We start from the raw sequence: 12546 nt of genomic DNA, 5'->3' as shown, positions 1-12546 counted from the left end.
TTCTTTTAACTATTTTGGTAAAATTTGATTTCTTGACTACAGTAGCTCTTTTTAAAATATAAATTAGAAAATCTGAAACTGAGCGACTAAATTGTCGTTTAAGGGGAACGTGTCGAAAGAATCCAAACACAAGATCAGTGGCGCTAATATTCTGCTCTCGTTCCTGGGAACCTTTTAATGAAAATGAATCTGCTCGTTATTGTAAACAACAGTTATTGCAGAATTAAAGAAACATTGTTTAGTGTATGTGGCCATTGAAAAACAATTTAAAATTTATCTTACGTTTGTTTTTCTGTCATTTTCGAAAGAGCAACAATCCCGTTGTCATAATTATCATTTTACGAGCGATATTGTCTTGTGAAACTTCTGATTTAAAAAGATCTGTTTTATTTAATATAAATCGCCCACTTGTAATGACATGCCGAATTCCATGAATAAGCAAGAAATAATTTTGAATGTTTAAAAGATCAGCACACTTAATGGTGAATCATCTGACTAATAACAAATTACAAGGTGGGTGCGAATTAACCTTTTATTTTCTCATCAAATCAAAATAATTTTATTCATTTTCATAGAATTACAAATACAAAATTAACAACTCCTTAAATTCCATTTGTAATTTGTATTATTATTTTTAAACGACGTAAAACTATAAAGGACCTAGAGTTGACCATGCAATAAATTAGGCACATTGAGAAAAGCTGTAAGAACCCGCCTGGCTATTTACTAACACCGACATTTCTAGACAGCTAAAAACGAGGGGGAAAGTGCATAAACACCGAGTAGAAATTAGAGTTAAAAGTCATTGTGGAACGATAAAAAGGTAACTTTTCGAGGTTCCTGATGCAGGTAACATTTGGTTCATTTTTACAATAAACCCGCTTTTTTTAAAATGTATTCGCAAATGTTGAAATGATCATGCAAATTGAGCCAAGAGACACGGTCTTCCGGACTCGTTAAAACTGTACAGCGTCCAAAAAAGCTGTGAAACAGCAGTTTCATAAAATTAACATACAATTATTTTCTCCAAGCAGCTCGTTTAGTTTATTTACCGCCACCCGCACGCTCATCTTTTCAAGTCTTGGAACAACATGTGTGCAGCTACTGGGAACGTTGAGTGGACGCGGAGAACAACAATATAACACAACGAATTCTAAAATCTTACAGCACGTTTCAAAAAAAAATTAAATACATTCTGCAGGTGTCTGCGATATATTCTCCGCGAAATGTACAATTGTGATTCATCGGCAAACATTGCAGCTACTTTACACTTCCACAGTTTCTATACATATTAACGTTACAAAGTAACAGTCTCTGCACACAAGGTGCATTTATTAGCAATCCCAAATGAGGGGAAAATGTTTGTTATTACTATTGTGGGACGGGTTTAGCTTCGTGACTAAGAAGTGTTGAGAACTGGTCTGGAATACACACCTTGGTAATAGGAAGCTTCGCTGGCCAGCACCGAGGGCTCCATGCCGCTCTTGCCCATGGAACCGAGGGGCAGCCCACTGGCCATGCTGCCCCCGTAGCCGGAGTAGTGCATGGCCTGCTCGTAAGCCTTCAAGTCCATCTTATGGTGATGCTGTTGCTCGGACGACATGAGGTTGTTGATGGAGAAGGGGTGGTTGAAGGAGTAGTGCGGGTCGGCCTTCAGCTGGTGCAGCTGCTGCGGCTCGGCCGCCGACACGTGGCTCAGCGGCTGCAGCTGCGGGTGTGGGTGCGGCGGCTGCGGGCCCAGGGCGCCGCCGATGGCCGAGGCCGAGCTCACCGCTGGCGCCTGGCACTTCAGGTCGAGGTGGGGCGCCGTGTCCGGGTTGGGCTCGGCCCCGGCCCGATTTCGGGTCCGGCCGCCGCCGCCGCTGTTGTTGTTGCCACCCGGGGGCGGCGAGCCGGCCGCCACCTCCTCGTCCTTCCTCGGCCCGTCCGGGCCCGGCTTCAGCGCCGCCTTCTTGTCACACTTGAAGCGCTTCTGACGCCTCAGGTAGCAGCCGTTCTCGAACATGTTGCCCGAGTCCGGGTGCAGGCTCCAGTACGAGCCCTTGCCCGGCTTGTCGGGCGAGCGGGCCACCTTGATGAAGCAGTCGTTGAAGGAGAGCGAGTGGCGGATGGAGTTCTGCCAACGCTGCTGGTTCTGCCGGTAGTAGGGGAAGAGCTCCATGATCCACTGGTAGATCTCGCTGAGGGTCAGCATCTTGCTCGGGGCTTGCTGGATGGCCATGGTGATGAGCGAGATGTAGGAGTAGGGCGGCTTGGCGTGCGGGTAGGTGCGGCGCAGGTTCTTGGCGTCCCGGGGCCGGCTGACGTTGGCCTGCGGGTAAGCCATGGGGCTCATGCCCGGGTACGGGCTCAGGCCGTTCAGCGAGGCCTGCTGGCCGCTCAGGCCGGGACTGATGGCCGCGCCCATGGCCGTCATGCCGGCGCCCATTCCCGCCGGCCCGCCGCCCGCCACTCCGCCCATGCCGGGGCTGAGGCCGGCGCCGATGGCCGGGTTCCCGTAGGACATGTTAAAGGAGCCCGAGGTCATGTTGCCGCCGGAGCCCATGGTGTTCATGCTCATGTAGGTAGTGCCCAGTCCCGGGTTCATGCCGCTCACTGGCACCGCCGAATAGGCCTTCACAACAAAATAAAGGTGTTAGTTGAACGGGTCAGAACGAAATCTGCCTCTGCTCCTCATTCCCCACTCTTTACACTTTGTCACCAGCTGCTTTGGCAGGAAACGGATTTTTAGCCCAGACTGGCGGGTCATTTGAGAAAAAAATTAGGTGAGAAAGCCACACCTCTTAAAATAAAGTGCAAAGTTGTAGCAGCTTCCTCCCTGGCATCATAGTAACATGTAGAATCGCGCTCCAGATTAGTGCGGGTTGTTTGTGGAGATACCACCCCCGCCCTCCCCTCCGTTCCCTCCATACACTGGAGCGGGGTGCAGGGAGCGGGCCGGCCGCTCCAGGGGTCCCAGCTCCCCCTCTCTGATGCCACCCCGTGGTCAATAACTTGGAGGCTCCCTGATAACCCCTGCACGGAGTCCTCAAATAAGCAACGTGGAGCAGTTTTGTGAACTATCGGCGTCCACTGGGTTGATATCCTTTCACTCGGGGGTCTCTTAAACTGCCCACATGACATCCGCTACACATACTTCCAATCAACGCAGTCTGGTTTTGGGGGAAAAAGTTCCTCGTCTGATTGCCGATAATCTTGTATTGAAAACAAGGGATTAGAAACGCACAGCACACACAACGCCCGGTACTAGTTAACGATCGCCAGTGCTCACCTCAAAATAAGGTTCAAACGATACTTTTACTTACCTCCTGTGGTTCTCCGTAGTAATTGCTCCACTCAGAAGCTTCGTGTCCTTCCATCTTCACCGTACCTAACATCATGGAGGCAAAGCGCAATAAACCAACATCAAAGCTTGCCCCAAAAATAAAATCCCAGCGCGGATGCACTCTGGCTGAAGCCGAGTGAGAAAGATAGAATGGAGACTGCGGGAGTGGGGAAGTGTTGGGAGGTGAACACTTTGAGTGGCGCTGGGGACATGCGTAGTGATCCAACTACTCACAGATCCTGCCTCCTATCCCGATTTGCGCAGATTTTTCTTTATTTGAATAATTAGCTCTCACCTAGGCGTTAGGATACTCTGCTCCGATTGCACACCTGCCTTAACCACAGCCACCGTTTGCGTCCCAACAAGCTGCCAGTCAGCGGGGCCGGTCTTTAGCCATTGAAAATAGTCCCTATTGGATTTGTAAAGAGACTAATTGGTTTAACTCGGAAACAATAGGAAAGACAAACTCCTGCAATGGGACGAGAAGCGATAAATTAATCGGGCAGCAAAAAGCTAACCGAGGACGCATTTTTCCTCCGGAGATTAAATGGGTGAGAAAAACGGAGGGTGTTCTGTGCATCTTTTTCTACCTTTACCTTATCTTGGTACTGCGACATTCCTTTTAAAACTAAGTTAATGAATGTTTTTTTTCAGTCATTTAAATCAATTATTTTCCAAACAAAGCCGTCCTTTGCTTTAAGTATCTCATCTGGCAAATTGAAGATATGGAACACCAAATTTTCAGTAAGGGTACAAATGCAAATACTTTGAGACAAACTGCACATTTTTGTGATTTGTTTGGCCTTCTAACAGTTTAAATCTGACCGCTATAACTCCCGAGTCCCACAGATGTAACGCATCTCAACAATATTCCAACACTGGATTAATGTAATAATTGTTTCGTATCGGAACATTCCCATCAGCCTAAAATACGTGGTGAAGGTTGAAGCGACTGTGTAAAATGCATTACTCCAGTAAATCAGTAATCTGTAAAACAGATAGTTGGTCTGGCAGTCTGTCTAGCGATAGCACCGTTAGCAAACCTTTGGCCAGCAAAGATCTTATCTCAATCAATAACGGTAGCATTCCGAAAACAAGAAATTTCTGGGACATTTCCCGGATCCAAGTGATTCGTTAAATTCGACGGTTGTGTGAGCTACAATCTGAGCTCCACATGTTCGTTGGACAGGCTGGAAAGGGCGAAGGACCTTTCTGTCTGCTGTTCATTTAGAAATCTAAACAAATGTCTGTCTAATAAGGTTTTAGGGCCAGCGACATTCCTACCGTGAAAGAGAGGAGTCGGCCTGAAAGTGGCAGATGTAATTAGCCTGAGGAAGAATTTACTCGGCAATGTGACGTCTTTGAGGAATGGTGTTAAATAAACGCATTCTTCGTCCTTCTTTCGTCGGGATGGGTCGTAAAAATGCAGATTGGAAGAATAGTTTGCATTCAAGATCACGTACCTCGGTTACCCTCTTCGAAGTTTGCAGCCAGCGACAGCCCTCGCTTCAAATCACCAATAAGTGAGACTGCAGCTTACCCCTTGGCTTTATGTAGCGCCTAGCAACGGGACTGCTTTTGGATCAGAGATGTTAACCCCAACAAAATGAATAGTTCTGGACTCCTTTCTCTGTGTATCTTAAGAAGAAGTTTGCCGTCCAGCCATGAACGGCCCCGAGTACATTAGAGAGAAAATTGTGGTTTACAGCTGAAAACACAAGCTCCGACAACTCACAGATCAGGAAGGTTTGGTCAGTGACTAGGTCTTGAATTTTACGTCTTTAAGTAAAGGGAATGTAATTTGAAGTACTGTGAGAAACTCCAACGTTTAGCGAATGCGAAGAATTGAGTTGATTCAATCTTCTCACTGAAAAGGGAGACTGGTAAAACAACACGAAGCGATATTATGCAGGGAAGCCATCTCTGGTCCATATAATGTTATGACTGCAATTTAGACGTGCCGAGGGGGCACAGTTAAAAGGTCACGCAACGTGTCTTCGAGTGAAGTATTGGTCAACGAATTCAGGATTGAGTCCGTAAAAAGCTGTCGGGGAGAATATCAGTTCCGGCACATCCCCGATCTAGGAATTCAAACTAATAGATATCGACATAACACATTCTCAGGAATCTAAAAGCCTACATACGTTGTGAAATAAAAATCACCCCCAAAGACTTGTCGATTTAATGAATCCGTATGCAATTTCTATTTGACATCATCGATGAAGACTTCTATTGGTTTTGATAACTTTGCTTTTTTAAAAATATTGTGTAGGGGAAATAATGCTAAAAATAGGATAATTGTTTTAAGTAAATTGACAATAGACGAAATTACAACTTCACACAGACTTGAACAGTTTTAACCAACAAGCGTCGGAGGAGTTTCGCGACCTTTTCATTTCATTTCTCTAGAGGTCTGGTTGAGTGTACAACATCTCGCCCAGAAATGGGTGGTCAGTTCTGCTTGAAAGTAATTTAGGAGACAGTTCTTATTCGTGATAGCACATAACACCAGCTCCTAAAGTAATATTCGAAGAATTTCGATTTTAGAGCTTTTGAGAATACTACTAAAGATTATTGAATGAAATATGTTTGTGTAATATTCAATATTTTAGGTGCAGTATGCAAACATTTTCAATTATAAAGTGTAATTTGTTCACCAAGTTACATGGAATTTGCAGCACAAGCACAGGCCCTTCTGCCCAATCGGCCCAATGCCGGCGTTCGGGTTCCATCGCAACCTTTTCCATCTTTCGTCAATTAACAGTGTCCGAATAACTTTGTCTTCCTTTCTCCCTCAAGGCTTCCCTAAATGCACTCACAGCAGTTTCACCAGTCATTTACCCCGGTATTACTGTTCGGGTTAGGAATATCCTCAGTCCTTATCTTATAGTTTGATTACTAATTTGTATTCATGGCTCCTCATGGTGCTTTGTTTCCTATTCTTGTAAACATTGGTTCTGTGTCATTCAAATCATAATTTCAAAGACCTCCAACAGATTGTCCCTCCGCCTTCCCCTTTCAGAAGTAAAGAGACCCAGCTTGTTTCTGGTGTGACTGCATTTCTGCTACCGCCCTGGTGTTCCTTTCTGGCACCCTCTGCATTGTTTCTGCATTCCTCTTTTAAGAAAAAATATGGCGACCAGACTTACACACGAGTCTCCAAGGGTGATTTGACCAAAGTTCAATACAAGTTTAGAATAACTTCTTGACTTTTCAATTCAATTCAATCCCTCTAGACATAACAAACATTTCATTTGCCTTTTTCTGCCTTTATTCACCTGAATCACTACATTTAGTCATTGGTATATTTGTATTCCAAGATTCCTTTGCTCCTGTGTCCCAGTAATTTTCTTTTATTTTTCTTAGCAAAATGTAATCCCGCACACGTAACTGTGTTGAAATTCTTCTGCAAATTATGTGACAATTCTGCATGTTTATTGACGTCGCCTTGTAGTTTGAAGCAGTCTTTCCCTTTGATGACCGCCTCATCCACAAGTTTTATGTCATTCACAAAAAAAGGAAAAAATCATTTTTGATTCCAAAGTCTAATTGTTAATACAAATTCGGAAGTTCATTTGTCCCAATGGAGCCTCAGCTTCTACCTTCTACCTGCTGAATATTCAGCCTTTACCCTTACTATAGTTTGAAGCCAGCTATTATGACACGTTTCCGACTTTCACCTTATTCATTAGTCTATAAATGACACCATTGAAAGCGTTTTGAAAGTCTTGATGAATTACAAATAGATTTCAAAATATCAAAATAGATTTAAAATGAAAGTTATTAAATAAATGCAAGCGAATATTTTTAAATATTGAAATAGAATAAAATAAGTAAAACAAAATAAATAAAACCACTTACCTTTTCACAGGGTCGGGAATCTATTGAAATGCTTGTTGTCGCAGTTTTTACATCAGACAACCTTGGCGTAAAGTTTGCCTCCGGCTCTTCTCAACGCCGGCATCTGATCTGACCTTGCCTCGAACTTCCACCTTTGACTGCACACGCATGGAAGCCGGAGACATGCGGAGCGGCGGACTGCGGATGGGCCACGGTTCTCCACGGAACCGTCGGCTGAAGAGAAGCTTGCTCAAGCCATCAATGTTGTTTCACCCTCCATAGATGCTTCCTGATCTGCTGATTATTTCCCTCATTTTTATGAATGTTTTATAACTATGTCGCCTCCGCCTTTCTTAAGTGTTTATCGCACTTTAGCTGTGCTTCTTCTGGCACTTACAACACTAAATATGGGCAATTGTGTCTCTGCTATTTCTTCCCTGGATTCTTTTCAATTATGCAGGCGCTATCTGTCCAGTCAAGAGTTGTATCTCCTTTCAGTTTATTAGTTAATAATTCATCATGTATTTTAAGTACGGCTTTCAAATTTTGTCTTCCATTTGCATGTCCATCTGACCCTCTCCTGAAACACTGTCACTAATTAATATTTCCGTCTTTCAGCCGCGACTAACTCTAGTGTTATCCCGTCCATTCTTCGGCGGGCCTAGTTCCATTTCGACTCTTCTATTTATATTCTTGTGGAACATCTTACCACGTCTCTTGATACTCGAAATTCCCACTCGGCCCTCTCACACCGCCCCTCCCGCGGTGGTTTCCCTGTAACTCCGGCTTTCATTAGAGTTTGAATAGTTCTTTATTTTTAGCTAAATATATTTTTTCTTTTCTTTAATGTGAAATGCGATATGATCTGGGATAAAAACACCACGCCTGAAAAATACTCTTACTCCGCCCCATCGTGCAAAGGAATCGAATTAATTGACCATAAATGAACAATTTAATACATTCACACGAGTAATTTAAAGCAGTGTTACGAATTACCTACAGAAATAGTTTCTAGTAATTAAAGAGACGCTCTCTCAATAACCAACAGGGAAAGGGGTCGGCGTATAACCGAGAGCAGAAACCATCCATCTCGAGAGAGCGACTCCAGGGACGCTGACGGTTTCAGAAAGGTCTCATTAGCATCTAAAGAGCAATGTGCACTGGCTGGATTTTCGTAACAATGTTGCAAAATTAATTGGACAATTCTAATTCAACTAGGTTATCTCTATCCGAATAGAGCGACAGTGCAAATCTCGGTAAGTGTCAGTGCTGTGACTCCTAATAGCCATTCTTAAGGAACTAATTCGTGCTTTGTGCTTTTTGTTTTGGATCTTTGTATTGCACAGTTAACTATATAGTGTTTGGCCTCCAACACCAAAATAACAAGAAAGGTCGAGAGTTACTTATTAACAAATCCGCATTGCCCTTCATCATTCTGCAACATTCAAGGTATCTGATTGTATTAAAATAAATGATGGCAGTACAGGAAGTGTGGGGTGTGGGCGTGCGGGGAGTTGTGTGGTGTGATGGAGGGCGGAGTCTGACATTTGCAGCTTTACATGATCATTTAGAAACACGTCCCAATGCCAGGCAACTGGAGTCAAATTGCACGAATTTCACGTTGATTAAAGCCGCAGTCAGCTTCGACTGTATAATTATGATTGCCGCCAGGGTAATAATTTACAAGCGTCTCTTGACCAACTGTGACATGATAACATTGGGATTTACTTTCTACATCTTTTGTGGAGATATGATGCAAAATGATACTTTCTTTCCTTGTTACCAGAATCCCCTTGAACATTTTACTCCAGTCTTCCAGGTTAGATTCAGCATTAATTTCATGAATCGTATTCAACTCTTCTTTAAAAAGAACTCTTTTTTCACGCTACAGAAAGTTTAAAACTCCCGCTGTTTAATTAGCAATCGTTCCCTTCCAGTTTCTTATAATCAATTTCATTGTGTATCTCGGTAACCTTATGCCAGGCCCCGCTGAAAAAAAAACAAACCTACCTATTACATCACCACGCAGAAACAGTTGAAATACCGGCCCTTCTTAGAGAGCCATGGAGCGAGAACAGGCCCTTCGGCCCAACTCGTCCGTGCCGACTGTGTTGCCCAGCGAGCTAGTCCCATCTGCCCGCATTTGGCCCACAGCCTTCTAAACCTCTCCTATCCATGTACTTATGAAGGTGACTTTTAAATGTTACTAACGTCCTCCTATCAACTGCTATTTTTGGCCCTCATTCCAAATACACACCACCCTTTGCGTGAAGAAGCTGCCCCCGATGTCCCTTTTAAATCTCTCGCCTCTGATCTTAAGCCTATGCCCTCTTGTTTTTTTTTTAGCACGCCCTTTCTGGGACAAAGACTATGTGCTTTCACCCTGTCTATGCCCCTCATGGCCTTATATACCTCTAGCAGGTCATCCCTCGATCTCCTTCATTCCAGGGAATAAAGTCTTAGTCTACGCAACCTCCCCTTGTAACCCAGGCCCCAAGACCAGGCAGCATCCTGGTAAATCTTTTCTGCACTTATTTTGCACTTAGTTTCAGGCGACGAGACCATATGTCGAGCCGATGCTCCTTTGTGTGGGTCGCTATTGCCGAACTCTTCGCCTGGCTAACGCTAAAATTGTTCGTAATGGTGACTTTGTCAACATCACTCTGATAAAACTAACGCAAGAATATCATTTTACTTCACACTAGCAACATTCTCAACCATTAACGGGTAGGCGAGAATGCTAAACTGAGGTTACAATCAGCTCAGACACGATCTGGGACAGAAGTGGGATCTAGGGGCCGAATAGCCTATTCTTGCTCCTAAGTCGTATGTTCATGTTAGTTGTTTCACGACACACTCACTGGTTATTCTGGAACCTGGAAACTGGATCTGTGTAGAAATCAGATGTAATTCAATTCAGAATATACTGAACAATAATTTTGAAAGTGGCATGCAAAACTGGGAAAAAAAGTAACATGCAAAATTAAATTCTGACTGGCGTACACGTCGCAGTTATTGGTCCTATTTGTCAGCTAACAACTGTGGATACGGATTCTGTTATTTCCACTGGACACTGCCGAGGCTTCTCTTGACTTGTCATTTATTTCTTAACTGGGCCGTTGTTTAACACAGTCAATACTTTTCTCTTTTAAATCTCACTATTAGAGATAGTCTTTTCCCGGTCTCCTCCCTTCTGCTTCTCTGGGCTTTACCTTGAATCATTAAATTGGTGTTTCTCTTCGTCGACGCTGACGGATATTTCTCGTATTTCCGGTTTTGATTTTGGTCCCCCCGCATCCACTATATTTCTGTTTCGGATCTTGGCTGTTTATGTCCCGTTGTCTCTGAGCCAAATACAACTGTTTCGTAAAACTAAACATTTGAAATAATCACAATAGTAAAGTATGAAGAAGTCAAGTTAAGAATATGATCCCAGATAATACTTTTACTTAAGGATTTCATGAACTAAAATGTGCACCGAAACTCTGTGATCAATTTGTAACGTGGAATAAAATGCCATCTAGTGCACAACCGTCAAGTTATTGGATTGGTTCAAAGGATGTTTCTGTTACAGGTGGATAATAAGGATAACCTTACAGTCAGCAATATAATACTAGATGCGAAGAATTATAGGAGACTTTGGAGATGAATATATAAACTAAAGGCAGCAACACCAAATATGCTGGCAAATAGAATCCATTTTTCCAGTTTATTTTTGTGTTTCATTTAGGCATCATAAACAGTCAGCTTAAAATATATATATAATGGAGGATCTTAAATATTCACTCATTAGACAAACAAAACTATGCATGAAAATTAGTATGCTACAATTCATTGAAATCACAAATACTTGAATGATTTAATAATCTGCAGCAAAGAAAAACTATCATTAAACATTGTTACCAATAGTTAAATTGTTGTAAAATCCAAAAATAGTTGAGGCTGAAAAATTCCAGAGAGTGATGTGAAGCCCATTGGAGAGACGGGGTGGTATATGAGATCTCTTCTGGCATTTTATCACTATTTTCTTCTTGTCTTCCGTTATACTCCCTTGCTGTGATCTGGTTCCACTAACAGTATCTGCCCTCTGATACCTTGTTGTGTGATCATTGACCTTGAAATGATCGTTGACAAGCCTTTCAGTTATTAGAGAGAGTTTTCAGTCGTTCTAAAATACAGACTTCTAACAAAGATTGCCGGATAGCAATCGAGAGCAGAAATTGCAGCTTAATGAACTGGTTCTAAATCTGTCCCAGCTGAGATCAAATCTGAGATCCTTGTATTCTGCATGGGTCAGCTAGTGTTTTATCCTTACTCCAAAAGAGGCAGGGCTTAATAACATGATGTCCCATAACCTTCAGTGTATAAACACAGCCAACAAAAATACATAAGTTTATGCAAATTTTGAACTTACATTTTCCAAATAAACATAGAAATGAAGAAGAAGCAAAGAATTATCACATTATAGAAGGAGGCTTTGCAGCTAACCATGCCCAAGCTGGCTCTCTATTACAGCAACTCACTTGTTCTACGCCTTGGTCCCATCTCAGTATCCTTGCAAATCTCCTTCCCCTCCAAAAATCTTATTTCTTTTTTAAGATCACAATCAAACCAGCCTCCACCAAATATACAGGCAATGCAATCCACAGCATAGCCATGTCTCTGAAAGAAATGTCAAGTTGGAGTATTCTTGTACTATGCAGCCATGTCTGTTAGGAACTGGATAAAAGTTGCACAAGCTTATTTAATGTAGGACATATTCTGCCAGTGCACTCTTTTCACAAAAAACTAACTCAGTTCACAAAATCTTTTGACATTGGGCACATTCAACTAACAGATTGATTTCACTTAGGATCAATACATTCAGGTGGCACGCATAGCACTTTATTCTCTTTAGACTGCAATGGCCTTGTTTCCACCTCATGCAGAAAGGACAATTTCTAAGTGCCTTTTAGCTCAGATTTTTACTCACATCAGTGTGGATTCAGTTATCATCTCTTTGAGTCAGACTGTGATTTTGTAAAACAAAAGTGGAAATATTGTTCTTCATGTGGTCTCTAACACAGGAGAATTAAATTGGACAAGTCATAGCTATCTTATATATGTAGGAAACTTACAAACTCTATGAATAGATTTTCATTCAGATTGCACTGTAGCATAGATTCCAGAGTGGAAATGTACGTGTGTTAATTCAGTGGGACCTTTTCATTTCTGAAGGATTTTATAAAAACAAAAGGTGTCCTTGGGATATGTTAATAAAGTATTATTTCATTTCAATGAATTAACTGATTTCATGGCTGAAAAAAAGAAAACTACTATATATTGCACACATATAATGAAGAAAATGAAGGTATCGCCAATGTATTAAGCTTAGTTCAGTC

The 12546-nt window shown here is 42.4% G+C and overlaps 1 protein-coding gene across 3 annotated transcripts; it reads right to left on the bottom strand.

Annotated features, from left to right (window-relative positions):
• Positions 1 to 413: 413 nt before the first annotated feature.
• Positions 414 to 7282, bottom strand: foxa1 (forkhead box A1). 3 transcript variants are annotated; one of them, XM_052035345.1, is made up of 4 exons: positions 7187 to 7282; positions 3621 to 3734; positions 3306 to 3370; positions 414 to 2614 (listed from the first exon to the last, which is right to left on the bottom strand). In XM_052035345.1, exons 3-4 carry the CDS (start codon positions 3357 to 3359, stop codon positions 1400 to 1402), a joined length of 1269 nt encoding a protein of 422 aa, XP_051891305.1. In that variant the 5' UTR covers positions 3360 to 3370; positions 3621 to 3734; positions 7187 to 7282; the 3' UTR covers positions 414 to 1399. The 3 variants fall into 3 exon arrangements, with proteins under 3 accessions (XP_051891305.1, XP_051892147.1, XP_051890526.1); XM_052036187.1 differs by lacking the exon at positions 7187 to 7282 and adding an exon at positions 4789 to 5070; XM_052034566.1 differs by lacking the exons at positions 3621 to 3734; positions 7187 to 7282 and having other exon boundaries at positions 3306 to 3503.
• Positions 7283 to 12546: the final 5264 nt, after the last annotated feature.

Source organism: Pristis pectinata, chromosome 1 (genome assembly GCF_009764475.1).
Source record: "Pristis pectinata isolate sPriPec2 chromosome 1, sPriPec2.1.pri, whole genome shotgun sequence".
In the NCBI taxonomy this organism is placed as follows: Eukaryota; Metazoa; Chordata; class Chondrichthyes; order Rhinopristiformes; family Pristidae; genus Pristis; species Pristis pectinata.
Note: the sequence above shows the minus strand (reverse complement) of the source record. Positions and strands in the feature narration are given on the sequence as shown.

Bases quoted from the DNA above. Each gene is read 5' to 3' on its own strand.
- foxa1 (XM_052034566.1), bottom strand. From the start codon at position 3,380: ATGATGTTAGGTACGGTGAAGATGGAAGGACACGAAGCTTCTGAGTGG. The intron at 2,615-3,305 runs GTAAGTAAAAGT...TTTGTTGTGAAG, and splicing joins ACTACGGAGAACCACAGGAG to GCCTATTCGGCGGTGCCAGT.